This window comes from Acanthaster planci, linkage group LG01, assembly GCF_054643075.1.
Source record: "Acanthaster planci isolate LZ-2023a linkage group LG01, COTS_SCS, whole genome shotgun sequence".
In the NCBI taxonomy this organism is placed as follows: Eukaryota; Metazoa; Echinodermata; class Asteroidea; order Valvatida; family Acanthasteridae; genus Acanthaster; species Acanthaster planci.
The window spans coordinates 5,832,661-5,848,475 of record NC_141777.1 but is presented as its reverse complement, the minus strand read 5'-3'; the positions used below and the strand labels follow the sequence as shown (position 1 = coordinate 5,848,475).

The window sequence follows — 15,815 nt, the reverse complement described above, 5'->3', positions numbered from 1 at the left end:
TTCTTTCCCAAAGACCATGGCCAGTCACCTAACCGAGTTTGAAGCCCAAGTCCGTGGTGCCACTGACCAGGGTCACCACATCCTGCCGCACACCTCGCCTGAGGGTCAAGAGGTTGTCCAGGGTCAAGTGGCCGACCTATCGGTCACGCTGACCTCACTGGTGCATGGTGTGAAGGATGCTGGGAAGGCCCTGGTTGAGCGTGTCCGTTGCTGGAGCGAGTATGAGACTGCAGAGGAGGAGTTTGGCGAGTGGCTGGCCGAGACGGAGAAAGTTCTCACCCAGGAGCCTGAGAGGAAAGCAGACCTTGGCGAGAAGAAGAGCCAGCTAGAGAGATACAAGGTAAGAGATGGAGAACAATTTGAAATAAATCACAAATGGGAGACTTTGAGATGCTTGGTAGTGGCAAACATACTGGTCCTTTGTAGCAGTTCCGAGCATGCGCATTCTGAGCGTGCGTGCATTGTTCTCAGCATGTGCAACACTGTGAATAAGGACCGGCATGTCTGTTGCCACCAGCATCTCAAAATTTCTCATTGCACAAGAAAGACTGAGCTAGTAATAAACCAACTTTCGCTGTGCATCTTAGAGAGCATCACAGGCTGCCACAGTGTGTGACTCACATCTGGTATTGACTGCTTGATTGATGCGGCTTGGGACCCCTTGTGTTGACATGGCCTCATGGTTTGTGCATATCATGTTCCATCGAGGACCACAGAATGAATGATTTTTTTTTTCTATTCTGTAGAAAGTAAACCAGCAATGATTTTGGAGCTTAGAATTTCTTATTTTTGCTCTGCCGGCCCAGGCAAACTTGGGACCATTTGTAAACAATTTGTTGGTTTTCCTTCTTAACCTTTTCATAAAATATATTCTTGGTGCCTGGAAAACTTGACCAGTAGGTTAGTAATGGTTTCCAGTTGAAGTTGGCCAAAGTTACAGGTCTCTTGTAGCCAACAAGTGTTTGTGTGTACTTCTCACAGGCCCTAGAGAGTGAGATTACTTCCCACAGCATAAACCTCCAGGACGCGGAGCAGAAAGCTCTGAAGGTCCTGGAGCACGACACGGGCTCAGTGGACGTCGAAGGGGAGACGGCTGACCTCAGGGCTCGCTATCAGGCACTGCGCCTTCGGTCAAAGGTAAGTCTTCTTGTGATTCTGTGAAACTGATGAGTTGATACAGTGACGAGCAGATTAACTTGCTCAGTAGAAGGTAGTAAGAGCCAGTCAGAGGAAATATGTGTTGCTTGATATTTCTTGATCGGTAGTCTGTTTATTGTTAAGCAGATTTGAGAGCTAAGCAAAATTTTTAAGTTGACTCTTGGGCATCAGTAATGCATAAAATGTTGAAGGCATTTTTGAATATGACATAAATACGAAAGACTGGGATTGTAAAAATCATTACTTTGAGAAGGCTCTGAACTTTAGAAATCAAATCAAATGAGGAATTTTAAAGTACGTATAAAAACACATGGTATGCCTTCCGTTGCAGGATGTGACAGATGCCCTGACATACAGTGTGACAGAGCACCAGGGGTATCAGGATGCCCTGCAGGAGGCAGAGAAGGCCCTGCTGGATATCTCACAGCAGCTCACCACCCAGGGGGCATTACCAGAGGGGGCCAGCCTGGAGGACAGCCAGCAACAGCTCTCACAGCTCCAGGTGAGTTGGGTTACTTTGACATATTCACCATGCTAAATTTCATCATTCCATCATTAAGGACACATTTGTTGTCATGGTGACTGAGCATCTGAACCTAGTTCACTGTTTATAACACCATCGATGACTACAGCTAAATGGACCCCCGTGCGTAGGCAAGAGAGGGTGCTTTATCATTCAACATTGATCCAGTTTGGTATTTCAGTAGGGCATGCTCAAAATGCAAATCAGTTGAGAACTTCATTACGCAGGTGAGAGGTTGACACTGTCAGCGTGGCTGCAAACTGAATGACATGCACTGAATATGTCAGAACTGGCCTGACATCAAGTTGTTTGCTCTTGAATGACCTAGTTTATTTGAAATCCCAAACTGGTTTATTCTAGGTGGGCTTTAAATACTTCATATGCATATCTGATTTAAGTATTTTGATCCAAAGAGGTGTTCATATTGGCATTGGGTGCATGGAAGTACTTGGGAGGCATTGAATTATCATCCCAGGCTTTTTGATTGTTACTTGTGTACAGTCCATAATGTTGCTACTGACCCTAAAAAATCCAAATTCTCCAAAGACCAGCGCCAGGTTTTGGCAGCATTCAAGACCATATTGCTGTGGTTTCACCGATGTCGTCACCGTCGTCAATTGATAAACTCTTCCAGTGCATGAATTTCAAAGTTGTAGGCCCCTAATTTAGTGTCTGAACTCAAGTCTGGACAAAGAAACAAAGAGAACTGAAAGGAGATGCTTCTCTTGAGGATATTCAGCAGACTTTCTCTTACTGTGGGTCCAGCTTAGCTTGAATGAAAACGGGTCAGTCCACAAATGTACAATGTTTGCCCAGTGGTGTAGCGAAGGCATTTTCTTGGGGGGTGTGCCAAATCAATTTGCCTTGTTGTAACTTGTTGGCCAACCTTGTGTTGTGTAAAATTCTCAAAGTGGTCCGTGGTATGCTACATTTCATGCTTCGGGGGAAATGCCGGAGGCCAATGTATATCGTGTATGTACTAGTTTTGGATTCATTTACCGACCCAAACTCTGTTTGATGAGTGGAATTATTTATTGGGGAAAATTATTTATTGGGGGAGTGCCGCACCCCCACGCCCCAGTGGTCACTATGCCCCTGCAAACATGAGCTTGTATGCTTGCTTGTAGTAGAACATCACACCAGCATCTAACCTGATAGGTCCAACTAACAAAGCGCACAGAGATATATGGTAGTATAGTTGACAGGTGATCTCATTCACAAGACTTTTAGGTCCGTCGAAAGAAGTGTCAAAACATCACCTATTAACCCTTTTACTTTATCACCCTGCACAAGGAAACGGACATTTTGAGGAATTGAACATTTGAAGTAGTTGGAAGGTAGAAGGGTTTCATTATGCACACACAAACCTTCACATTGGTTTCTGTAATGGCACACTTTGCTGAAGGACTTGGTTATGTTGTTAACAATTCGATAGTGGTAAATGACCTAAAACATCTTGTCGCAGTCAGGTGGAATGTTCACTTAAAGGCAAAAATGTTACAGTCAAGTGCATATTTTTGGTTTAGGTATCAGCATCTCTGTTAGAAATGCATGAAAGTGTAGGGCATAATTTTAAGTTAATATTTGCCTTTTTTTTCTGGAATCATAATAACAGTTATTGCTCGTGGAATGTTTGGGAATGCTGCCAATATTTAATCTATAATGTGCGTTGCATATATTAAGTTATAGCAGGCATTTAATGCTTCCCGTAGAAAACCTCACAATTAGCAGAAAAAATTGTTGCAGGATGTTGTTTTTCCTTCTATTGTGTTTGTTTTGTCTGAACCAAACAACCCACAAAATCATAACAGTTCAAACTGTGACTCATTGATGAGTGTGGAAATGTTTTAATCATCTTTGTTTGCTGCATGGTATAACGTGAATTCAGGTCAATTGTGTATTCGTTTCCTAATTGCTAATTGTTCCAAATTTGTTATCAAAATAAGTATGGGATGAGATCACAAGAACCTAGGATTGCTGGTATAAACGGTTCTGCATTGTCCCTTGAATGCATCTGCAAGTAATTGTCGTATTCATTAAGGTTGTTCCAATTCTGTAGCATTTTCTTCAGATTTGTGAGTTTGACCTTTTCATCTTTGTGACAGATTTTTAACAAAATGAAGAATCACCATGTTGCTTGCAAATAAAAACATGCATGAAATTTATGAAGTTTTACATTACTTGCCTGAAAAGTTCGCCAGTAAGACAAAATTGCACCGCTAACCATTTTTATCTCCCCTTTCTGCGTCTATTGGTTCCTGGATCTTTCTTTAACACTGGGTATGCACGACTAACACCCACCTGTAATATTTCCTCCTTCCCCTTCAATCTCCCCTCACAGGGAATCATGAGGCAAATCACTGCATGCTCTGCCAAACTAGACCAGGCTTCTGTAGCCGGTAGTGCTCTCACAAGCTCCGCCCGAGCCACACCCACACTAACCCAGCATGTAGGGGTGGAGCTCAGGGCCGTAGAGGAGGGGCTGGAGGCTGTCAATCAGACTGCCAATAGCATACAGGCACGCCTCCAAGACCTGATTAACCAGCAGCAGGTTTATAAGGAGACATTGCAGACTTGTGCTGACTGGTTGCAGGTCGCACAGCAGGGATGGAGTGTGGATGAGGTTGATGCGAAGGCGGCGGTTGTCATAGAAACAGAAGGGCTGGAGGACGCCCAGAATCAACTCAAGGAGCTGCAAGTAAGTTGAATGGTTATACAAAGTTGCAATTTCCAATATTCTTTCAAATCACTTGTAGATTGGACTGGCATCCCATCCAAGGGGAGTAGAATTAGTCGGTAATTTCAGTTGGAGAAAAATGACGGGAAACATTGCTAAATTGGCTTGGAAAGACTTTGATTTTTTCTCATCACTCCATCTTGTCTTGCGTAATGACAGAATGATGGTTCATTGTACCTTGGAAATCTTGCTTCTTTAAGTTAAATTAGAAATAAGATTAGCTCATTAATGACTTTCCTTTTATGTCAAGGCTTTCAATTCATGAAAATGACACTCTGGACATTAGGACTTAGCTGAGTGTGCAATTCACTCTGAAAATATTGGCTTGTCAACTACAAACTGCCAAGAAAAACACGTATGTCACAGGTTTGAAGTTGATGTTGACCGCTGTGGCAAACCATGTGACGATAACGTATTTGTTTCTTCTAGGCTTTGTTAGACACAGCCGTGATGCACAGCCAGCTGGTGCAAGCAGCTGAGGAGAGCTTGGAAGACTCCAGTGCTGACCTCTCCACCTCCCAGCTCTCTGCTGACGTCCACCAGCATCTCGCAGTGGTCATGGAGACTGTGGAAGCCCGCATCACTGTCACACAGCAGCTCAGCAAGCAATGGAAGGAGCTGGAGGAGAGGAAGGCCAGGCTGGGGGAGTGGCTTGAGCAGGCCAGGGGGCGGGAGGAGGAGGAAAGACTCCAACCTGCCGAGGTGGATGTTGCCAAAGCCAAGGCTCATCTGGATGGTGTTGAGGTTAGGGGCTTTTTCCCAAAATGTGGACCCCCCATGCTAGAAAATTGGCATTTTTTCACGCTGGGACAGGCTTGTTGAATTTGATACGAATGATAGTCCATTGGATGACAGCCCTTGTAACATCTGTCATATCAAGCTGAGTAGATGATTGGGGTTTTGATTTATAATTTCCCCTCTCAACCAATCATGAATTGTATCTGGGTATCTTTTTATACAAGTATATGGTGTATGGTTCTCTTGACTCTGTTTTTCAGTGTGTCACAGGTTAACCATTAACTAAACTGCCACCAGTGGTGTTATATGTCCTTGCAAAGGTGTTTATAAGCAAGCTTTTTGTATGAAAATTGTTTGGTTAGCAGACTGCTTTGTAAAGATTTAATCAAGTCCATCACAAGTCGAATCTGAAGGCAGAAATAACAGGATGAGGAATGAAATGACTTGAGAATATCTTTGCTGCAGTTAGCTTGAATAGAGCTTCCTACTAGTGAGACTGAGTGATTAGTGATGGGTATCTGTGGTCTTGATTGCTTCATATACCTCTTGGTGCATTCATGCTTTGATGTATTTCTGACATGGCAAAGGATGCATACACTGCCTTTGGTATTTATGCGCACCCAACAGTTTAGAATATATCTCATTGAAGTTAAATTGCCTCATTTGACACTCATAACTGAACCACGTGGTGTCCCCAACAGTTCTAACCCAAAGCCATTTGGGTTAGATGTGGGGTTCCATGTTGTGCCATGTTGTGCCAACCAAAGCCTTAGTTTCAGCCTCATGTTACCTTCATAGGACTTCCTTAAAGAGGTCAAGGCCAAGCAGGCAGAGTTTGCCCAGATCCGAGACGAGCAATCCCACCTCTGCCACCGACCTGACCCAGACCTGGACACCCTTGACCAAGGCATCAAGACCTTGTCCGACCTAGTGGAGCAGCTGGCAGATGCCCGCAGGGGGGAGCTGGAGGACGCCCGGGGTTACCTGGAGGCAAGGAGCGCTGTAGAAAAGGTGCTTGATGAAGCCCAGAAAACCATGGAAGAAATGGAGAAAGATGACTTCATGCCCATTTCTGAGAAGCTAGAAAAACACCAGGTTAGTTCTGCAGTCACATTCGTCCGTTACATGGCTGTACTTTCACCATAACCTTTTCATTGCAAGCAAGTTGAAACTATTGTAGTTGGACACATTTATATGAGTAGGGGTACCTTGACATGATTGCAAGTGCAAGGCATAATATTTTCCCATGAGAATCCATGCAGATGGTTGTGGGGAGAATGACTTGAATACAGTTATGAGTTGTGCAACACAGAGCTGAAGATTGAAAGTATTGTGTCAATTAAATGGGATAGCCTTATGAGCATTCGGGGATGACTCACTTGGTCTGTTTGATTTCCTCAAAACATTGTGTACACCAAAGAAGACCCACTGCGCCTGCAATTCTGAACACCTGATATTTCAAAAAGTCAAAAATCATTGCTATAATTGTCAATTCCTTGACTTTTCTCCCCTTGGATAATGGCTTTCCGTCATCAGAAATATTAAAGTAGTATGAAATTAGAGTACCGTGTTAAAAAATACTTTTTTTTCCTGCATTTGTGTTTTGGTATAAGTGGCATGTACAGGCATTTCCGAGGGAGTTTGGCTACCAAAGATGTCAGAGTTCTTTTTTCTTTCAAAGGGATAATGGATTAAAAGCCTTAAACTGTAAACTTTGGGATATTTATACCCAGGAAATACTTTAAAAATTGACATTGATGAAAGGGGATGATTAACCACTCAAATCGTCCCATGTATCCACCTTGAGGTATGTTATTTTTAAAAGTCTATTGGAGACCAGTAAACTGAATTTAACTGTTTTCAAGTTTTAAATGGCCAAGGAGTTTTCTCTCTTTTGTTATGAATGATGACAAGGTTTTAGATTGCAAATGTACCCGAAGATTAAGGTTTAATAAAGAAGCCAGCATCTCAGTACAAACCCACACATTTTGAATTCGTCCTTAACTCATCTCATAATTTATTTTTTTATTAAAAAACTCATATTTTAAAGATTAGTCATGCCAAATGTGCTCTTTAATTTTCAGGGGTCACTGTAAACAGGTTCTTTTTAAATAGCCAGACCCTTTTTCACATGTTGGAAATATAGTCGGTGGTTAACATGCACCTTTAACTTTCTAATCATCAGCACAAGCTGCTGTTTCGGATTACACTCCGGCTAATGTATTTCAGGATAATTTTATTCAGAACAAGTTCATGTGTAAACAAGATGTCGTGCATGTTTAAAAGTTACTGTCACAATTCAAGAAACAGGTGAAAGAGCATCTATAAGTTTCTCTCAGTAGCTGGACATGAAATTGCTCACAAGAACAAAAAAATCAACGTCATTCAGGATGCTCTGTTGCATTCATGAGGCTCTTTTGAAAAGCCTCTCTGTATCTAACTGTTACAACTTAATCAATAACCTCGGATTCCATGCTTGAGCAGCATACCTCAAGCCATTGATCCAGCACATTTATCTCATCCTTTAGAAGCCATGGGATCAATATTTAGATTTACTTTGACTGCACAGACTCAAGCGACAGACAGGGCCATTGTAGGAGAGCCTTTGTGTCCCACTTGTCAAACAAACCCTTCTTATTGGCTTATCTAGCCAGGAGTGGCTGGCTTGTGTGCAGTGGCTTAGTGACAGTGGACGATTTGCATGTAGCTGATGGCGCGTTTGATCTCCCGCCATACCATGGAGGGAAATTTGTTTACAAGTTGTCTCAGCTGTCAGCGTCCAGAGTTGCCTTGCTCCTGTTTCTGATCGTATCACCAACTGTTTGTGTAGACTGTGCAACATAAGTGATTTGTATTATAGGATGGAGATGCCCAACAGTTTGAGCAAGGTCCAGTCGATCTGCATGGGAAGTCATTTCAGGGTGGACAGCATGCTCTTGTCATAGCTACATGGATTATACACTTCTTGTTATTGATCAGCATGGAGTATTAAGAAGCCAAACGCAGCACACAAATTTGCTGACAGTGATGTCCAGGTGTTTTAATGTTGTCGTGATAAAAGTTTACAACATTTGTCCGAAGAAGGAACCACATGTACATCAAAGCTTGTGCTATTGAGAAATGTACCTATACACTGTACATGAAGTTTGGCTCTTGTGGAACAAGTGCATCTTGGCAGATGTAGAACATCAGTCAGGTGTTTACTAGTGCTGTGTCCAGATACCCTACCGAACCGGTACATAAAAGGCTGTTACCAAATGGTTAGACACGTCTGTGCTGTAGTGTGCCATCACCTGTCCAGGGAATCGTTGCACAGTGTTGCAAGGTCCAAAACACCGTCTACCGAAAGGCTAAGATAACCCAGTGAGTCATGGGTGCAGCTGAGAGCTCTCCAACCTCCCCTAGAGGAACCATCCCTCACCTGGGCTTCTCCAAGATTGACAACAAGCAGAAGAGAAGGGTTAGGTTTGGAGTGACCTCACTATGTTTTTGGTCTCAATACTACATGTAATTATTGCACAATATCTATCGATGCACACCACTGCAGATGAGCCATAGTTGTGTGGCCTATGGTGATCGAATAATGTGACATCGATACCTCAAGGGGCTCATCAGATAAGCAAGGGACATTCTTTTTTTTCAGAGGACGTCTTCCTTACTGGCTGAGAGGAATGAACTTGATGCCTTGAGGGAATGCACAAGGAGAGTGTGTGGATCCACAAGCCCAAAGGAGAGAAATGCTGTGCAGGAATTCTTCAGGTAGGAAATATCAAGAAACGTAGCTGCTTATGTCACAGTTGAACCAGTTGATGCATATTGATAGGGAAACTGAGCTTCAGAGTATATTTTGTAAAGATACTGCCGTGAAAGTTTTGAAAAAGGCATTAAAGTTTGGCTGAGAAAATGGAATAAATGGATACCGCTTCAGTATCTATTGAGCATAAAGCTTTTGCTTTTGAGTTTTCTTTTTGTTTTTGTTTTGAATGAAATTAGGGGTTTTATTTAATGGTCCAATCAATATGCTGTGGCCATATTCTCTACGTATCATGTAAAGTAAAAACTTGGGAGTTAAAAGAGGTTGCACTAACAGACCCGAGAAATGTTTGGCTCTGAAGTGATTCTTAGAAGCTTATGAACTTTCCAAAGGGTAGGCACTTGCTTGTAGGGCATGGTTCCTTTTCCTATTGAGGCACTGAGGATAATGGAAGCCATTTCAGTTGCTTGTTAACCTCACTTGATTTAAGCAAGCTGACATTTAAATGGTGACAAACAAATACACAGACATTGGGCTGAAGTTCTTCCAAAGACCAAAGTCTCGTTTTACAGTGAGAGCACTGAGAGGTGGGTGAGTCTCGGGGAGCGAGCCCGCACGGGCACCCACACCCTCCAGCAGTCCCTGACAGACTACAATGCCTTCCTGGACAAGGCCAAGGAATCCCGGGAATGGTTAAAGGCTACTGAGGACCAGCTGGCTGTGGGAGAGATGGTAGGCCCCGCTGTGGAGGGCGCTCAAGAGATACTGGATGCTAACCATGTAAGGACTCATTGCAATCCGTAATAACGTGTGATGCTATTGATCCTGTCTCTTTGCTCGCTGGTTTTGTTGATTTGAAGTGTTGATTTAGGCCTGAGCTAAAGGCAGTGTTGTAAAGTTTTTGCTATTGCCGTACAAGCTCTCACAACCCTAATGAGTTCAACTTGTGTTGTATTGGCATACAGCATTTTGTTAATTTACCAATTAGCAGTGTCAGGTAAGAACAACATAAAATCAGCGTAAAATGAGGGTTACCCTAAACAGGATCATATAAGGATTAATAAAAAGAATGCAAGTGTGCGGTATAACGTGCCCATCAGCCAGGTGTAGTGTACTTCAGGTCAAGGAACAGGAGTGATGTTCCTCTGTTGTTATTTACTCATTGATAGTGACAGAGGTTTTGCGTTAATACGTCCTCAGCGGGTAAAAGTTTTGTATCACTGGGATATGCTTGAGTAAGCCTTTTGTGCATTCATTGTAACTAACTTTAAATAACAAAAACAGCCTTTGAGACACCAGCAATGCATAACGTTTGTAACTCATGACAAAAATACTTGTGGGAAGCACTCAACTGGAACACTTGTTGAAGACACGTTCCGTGACGACTGATAAATTATTTAACATCGTCGGGTTAATTACTTTCTGGTACTCTAGGCTATTTGTTCAGACATTGCCAGCAAGAAGGCGGTGTATCTGCTGGTCAGCAGCCAGGCGGACAAACTCTGCCAGGGGCTGAGCCGCAGGGAGCGAGAGATGGTACAGCAGCACATGCAACAGATCGGCGCACAGTTGGAATTGCTGGAGCGAAGAGCCTTAGAGAGACAGAAGATCCTGCAGACTTGTGTCGTGGAAAGAAGGGTATGTGGAAGTATAAACAGTGTTTGAAATTGCAAACGTGCGTCCATGGATTGCTGTTTGAGTTGTCTTTAATAAAGTGAGCTAGTTTGGTTTTTCAAACAGGTAAGGTCATTTGGTCACAAAGCATGCGCATGAGTCTGGGCTGATCTAGCAGGTGGCTCTGAATGATGTCAGACACACATTTTGGACAGGTGCTGTGGAAAGTCTAACTGGTTCATTGAGCACATCAAAACTTACTCAAGAGCTTCTTATAGGTTGTCTTGAAGTCTTTGGGTATCTTTTAGGATGAATCAGAATGTAAATTTAAGATCCTGTTAGAGATCACTTGTGGTGTGTTTGCACATGTAAACATAGCTAACATTTGCAACTTTTTTGTTGCATGTCCAGTGGAAAATCATTGGCAGATAGTGGCAATATTTATGTGATATAACACAGCTCTGATCTGTGTTTAGTAATTTAATACGTGAGATATCTGTGTACTTCCAACAGTGAACAAGTTCATATCTCAGATATTGGGATATGGCCCACATGGGTACATGTGTTGCACTATTGAACGTGGTCCTATGATTGGGATTAAATGTTGGAAATATGGGAAATTGTTTAATATCCAGACAGAAACTGGAAGATTCTTTATGGATTGAGAACATTTCCAATATTTAGGTCTTGTCTTTAGACCCCCTGGTCACCTGAAAGTATTCTGTTTCTTAAGCCTTCACGTTGGTTTGATTTGTTGTATTTGGACAGGATTTCTGGCAGCAGTTGGAGTCATGTACAGACTGGATCCAGGAAAAAGAACCCTTGATTCTACAGAAGGAATGCCCGGCTTTACAGGTGCCAACCGTTGTCCAACAGGTCTTTGAGGCTAAGGTAAGGTGGACTGTCAGTTGGTCTGTTTATAGAAGTCCTCTAAGAGTTGTCTTTTGTAAGCTTTCAGATTTTGTAAACAACAGGTTGTAATGCTGTCATATGTAAACAAAGTGCATCCGATTCAACATTCAATTGCATAGTTTCTTCTGCAGTTCTTTCATTGCCATAAAAGTCAACATTAAAAACAATAACCGAGAACCCTCACCTGCCTGTCACATTACCTTCAGTTGGAAACACACCTTGTGAGGAAGAAAGGCCAATAGATTAACTTACAATAGGAATAATTTCAGTACATGTAGGGTATCTTGATTTTTTAAAATGATACAGACTCTTAAAAGTAGTTATTGCCACTTTGTTTCAGTAGTTAGAATCCTTTGCAAGAGAACAATAACAGAAATTGAAATTTTAGGCACGAGAGTAAAAAACATATAGTGTACATGCAAGGGTTGCACCAAGAAAGTGCGTGATGAGATTGGAATCACTGTCAAAGAGGCTAGAATGCAAGTAACTTCACAAACCACACGTTGCTGCCCTTGATTTGGATATGAAAATAAGCAGCAAGAAATTGGTTGCTAATCGATTCTCCAGTATGTCTGCCAGTGAAAAACCGGAAAAAACATTTTGTTTGTTTGTTTGTTTGTTTGTTTCAGTCTGAGCAGGAGCAGCTGAAGTCACATCATCCCCACCTGCAACAGGTTGTGTCCAAGGGACAGGTGTTGTTCCCTCGCTGCAGCGAAGAACAACAGATTCAGCTTCATTCTCGGATAAATGGTGGGTCAGAACGTGGCAGACTTCACAACAGACGTGTCACACTAATACATGCGTACCAGTTATCTGCAGTGGTTGGCATGCAAGCCCATGTTTTTGAACACTGAAAGAGGCTGGAATGTCAACGTTTTGATGTTGCGATCAACAAAAGTGATCGCATTGTTGTTGTGAAGTGACCGTTATAATCAGACTGTAACTATGGGACTCGTTGTCAAATGGTCAAAGATGAAAATGTGCATGTTGCTTGATGATTGCTTAAAATGTTGTCAGTGTCATTGTAGCAGAAGTATGTTATTTGCTTGAGGTAGTCACTCTTTTCTGAAATATTTCTGTGTGTTTTTGTACTCGTGGCGGATTAGGGAAACATTTGTTCCCTTTTAGCGTGGTTTATCCATAGCTTGTCTGTACACTTTTACTGAGTGTTACATCTATTAATGCTGCATCCTTGTGTGTTCTAATAATAAATATTTTGGGAGGAACAGCTGACTCTAGGAGAATCGAAAATATTCTCCCACTGTACAGATTTGCAGCGATGTTACAGCCAGCTACAGGACACAGCATCTAAACGTCTGGACTTGCTCGGTAAACATCTCACCAGGATGAAGCGATACGAGACAGACGTTGCTAAGATTGAATGTTGGCTGAGTGCCAGCGAGCCAATTGCTTTTGCTCCTGTTGTCCTACAGTGCCCTCTAGAGGACATGGAGCAACAGAGAGGGCAGTTTCAGGTGAGGATACACCAAAGTGCATTAGTCAGCCTACTGATGCTGGAAACATTCAGAGCAAGTATTGTTACCAGTATGATTTCATCTGAAGAAACTTCCACACGTAGAATTATTTGTTTGTTTTTTGAGTTGTGGATCTAGAGTTTTAGTCTAGGTTTGTAAAAATGTGTTCTAAATGTAATAATAAACGATTCTAGGAACAGAAATGACTTTTTCAGATGACAGGATGTTATTAAAAGATTTCCTTGGGTACCCCATGACCGCACAATTTCCCTGAGATACATGTAGGCCACCATTGCGAACATTTGGCTGGCAATGGTACCTGGAACATTTAGACACTGAAGCTTGTTTTCTCGTAAAATTCTGGTAACTGCAATTCTTTATCAAAATGTGCAGTGGTCACCGCGCGTGCTTTGTACAGGTGGTGTTATTATGCCAATTCAGTAGTGGATGCTGGCCCTGCATTTTTCTCATTTGCTGTTCATAATACATGAAGACTTGCCCAACATGTAAATACTGTGCGTGGTTTCGTGGTCTTTGCCTGTGGCAATGGCTTATGTGCTTCAGGTCATGTGGATCTGTGAGAGTACCCAATGAAGAAATTTGCAGACTGTATTGCCTGAAAGCTTGTGCCTTATGTGGTCCTACCCGGAGACTGTATGTCCCTCTGCAAATTCCTTCACTGCTTTTATGCATTGTACTTTTTCGCAGGACATCTGTGATGACTCTGACACCTATAAGAATCTGGTCGATTCCCTGTGCTCTCAGGCCACCGACATCTTGCCAGAGCTGAGCCCCAGTGACAAAGTTATCGTTGAGGAGCAGCTGCAGTCCCTGCGAGAGAAGTGCAAAGAGTAAGACACCCTGAAAGATTGACTTCATCTACCGCTCGCCTATAGTCTTTGTAGTATTTCCTTGGAATGCCCTCCTACTCCCCCATCATAGTGTCAGTTTTGTTGGCATGGTAACTTGTGCAAGGGATACTAACTTGTTCATTCTTTCAGGATAAAGGGTTGGACTGATGTTGTAGCTTCAACCAGTCTATCAATATTTTCAAGCACCCTTCAATATTACTAGAAAGCAGTAACAGATGTGGGATTTTTTTATTGACAATATTTGTTTATACTTTAAACTCATTCAGGTACAATTGCTATTCAAATAAAAGCTTTCTAAATCTTAGTCACAACTGTGTATGCTTTATTATTTGTGGGCTGCCGTTTACAAGCATTTTCTCCATAGTTTTACTTGTAATGTGGCCAGATTCAATCAGGTTATAACCATTTTCAATTTTTTAACACTTTTCATTTCTTCAATTTTTCATTATTCTTGCTTTTTGACCAACAAACGTTTCTGGCATCAGAACTTATTAAATGTTACAGGAAAATGTTCAGTCTAAGTTCAAAATGTAAACAATTTACATTTTGTCCTGGTAAAACAGTTTATTTGGGAAATTTATCTTGAAAGTTTATATTTCTGGGATACCTCATTTTTTAACTGTTGGGCTTGAGAGTAAAACTACATAAAATGTAATGCTCATTGGAAAATTTGGCAGCATTCATTGGGGTCCTGCCATGCCTGGGGAGCTGAGGTTTCATTGGAAAAGTTTTATAATACCCTCTTAATGCATCTTTTCCCCTGGACTACAGAGTGGCCAGCAAATCATCCAATAAGCAGTACCACCTTATAGACTCCATTCAGCAGCGGGAGGCTTACGAGGCACAGCTTGCTGAGCAGGATACAGAGCTGGCCGACCTGCAGGCCCTGGCTAAGCTGCTAGAGGATCCAATCAGTCATGACGTGGATCGGGCCACAGATCAGCTGCAGAAGGCTGGGGTAAGTTTGTCACATCTGCAGCTGTGGACATCACAGCCACGACAGGTTTGTGTAAATAAAAGTTTCTTTAGTTACTTTCATGAAATGCCAATTACTCACCACTCAATTCAGGCATCTGGTACAGAGGTCGCACATCTCATGCAGCGTTAGACTTGAGACAATAGAGGTATTTCATCCTGTCCATTGTTGAACATGACTAAAAACAGTAAATTTCAAACAGGGTGCGTAATTTCCTGAAAAGCTTAACCCCTTGACGACAGGAATTTTTTTCTGAAAGCTGACTCCAAGAATTCCGGCCTCGCTTGGCCATGAAGGCCACCCGCCAAACCGCAAATTCTCAGTTTGTGGCCCTGCGTGCTCTGCACACTTTGAATTACACGGTGAAAAGGCTGATTGTTCGGTGGCATGCGGCTCTACTCACGCTTCCACATTTCCGTTGCCTCTCTTCAAAGTGGGGACTATTGTGAAGCTGGTGATTATGATGCAAATTCGGTCTCTTCATGTCTGGGCTACACACAAAGGCCAATCACCATATATACAAGAGCCAGGGTCTGCCTTCTTTCACCATGTTCGCTCAAAGGTGGGCCGAGAATAACAGCTGAAAAGCGGGCTGTGGATCTCAATTTTCACGGCAGCTCTTACCGTCTCCCAGCGTGAAGGGGTTAAAAAGCATTGGAATTTGGGAATCATTGGAAGGTTGTGGAAAGTATGTAGGTTTTTGTTTTTGCCATTGTCTGTCAAAAAGGCTAGGAATATCACATACTGCTAGTTATCTTTGCCATGCATGCATTATTGTCCCCGCACTCTTGACACCCGGGCAGCATTCAAAATGTAATATTTATCCTAGCATGTTTTAGCCAGTGGATTCTTTGAAAAGTCCCAGAATGCTTAGTATCCTTTGTAAAACCTGAGTGTAGCCAACTTTGTACTAATAAATTTAAGCATCATTGACTATTTGATATCAGATAATTAGACAAAGTATGATTCAAAAACAGGAATTTGCAAATAGCCTTCTATCTTTTCAAATTACAGCAAACAAATCTTTCAAGCACTGGTTAGAGTAAGTACTTTTGC

General features: G+C 42.3%; 1 protein-coding gene across 6 annotated transcripts in view; it reads left to right on the top strand.

Moving 5' to 3' along the window:
* LOC110981942 (muscle-specific protein 300 kDa-like) overlaps window positions 1-15,815 on the top strand; it is a 160,665-nt gene that overhangs the window by 56,664 nt on the left and 88,186 nt on the right. For 5 of the 6 annotated variants that reach the window (XM_087145834.1, XM_087145836.1, XM_087145823.1 and 2 more), the window contains 14 exons: window positions 14-340; window positions 982-1,137; window positions 1,490-1,660; window positions 4,023-4,379; window positions 4,848-5,162; window positions 5,955-6,251; window positions 8,800-8,915; window positions 9,483-9,690; window positions 10,345-10,548; window positions 11,293-11,415; window positions 12,066-12,186; window positions 12,706-12,911; window positions 13,620-13,762; window positions 14,555-14,741. In XM_087145834.1, the coding sequence (XP_087001960.1) occupies window positions 14-340; window positions 982-1,137; window positions 1,490-1,660; window positions 4,023-4,379; window positions 4,848-5,162; window positions 5,955-6,251; window positions 8,800-8,915; window positions 9,483-9,690; window positions 10,345-10,548; window positions 11,293-11,415; window positions 12,066-12,186; window positions 12,706-12,911; window positions 13,620-13,762; window positions 14,555-14,741 (2,931 nt within the window). The remainder of the gene's footprint in view (window positions 1-13; window positions 341-981; window positions 1,138-1,489; window positions 1,661-4,022; window positions 4,380-4,847; window positions 5,163-5,954; window positions 6,252-8,799; window positions 8,916-9,482; window positions 9,691-10,344; window positions 10,549-11,292; window positions 11,416-12,065; window positions 12,187-12,705; window positions 12,912-13,619; window positions 13,763-14,554; window positions 14,742-15,815) is intronic. The other variant, XM_087145825.1, reaches the window with a different exon arrangement.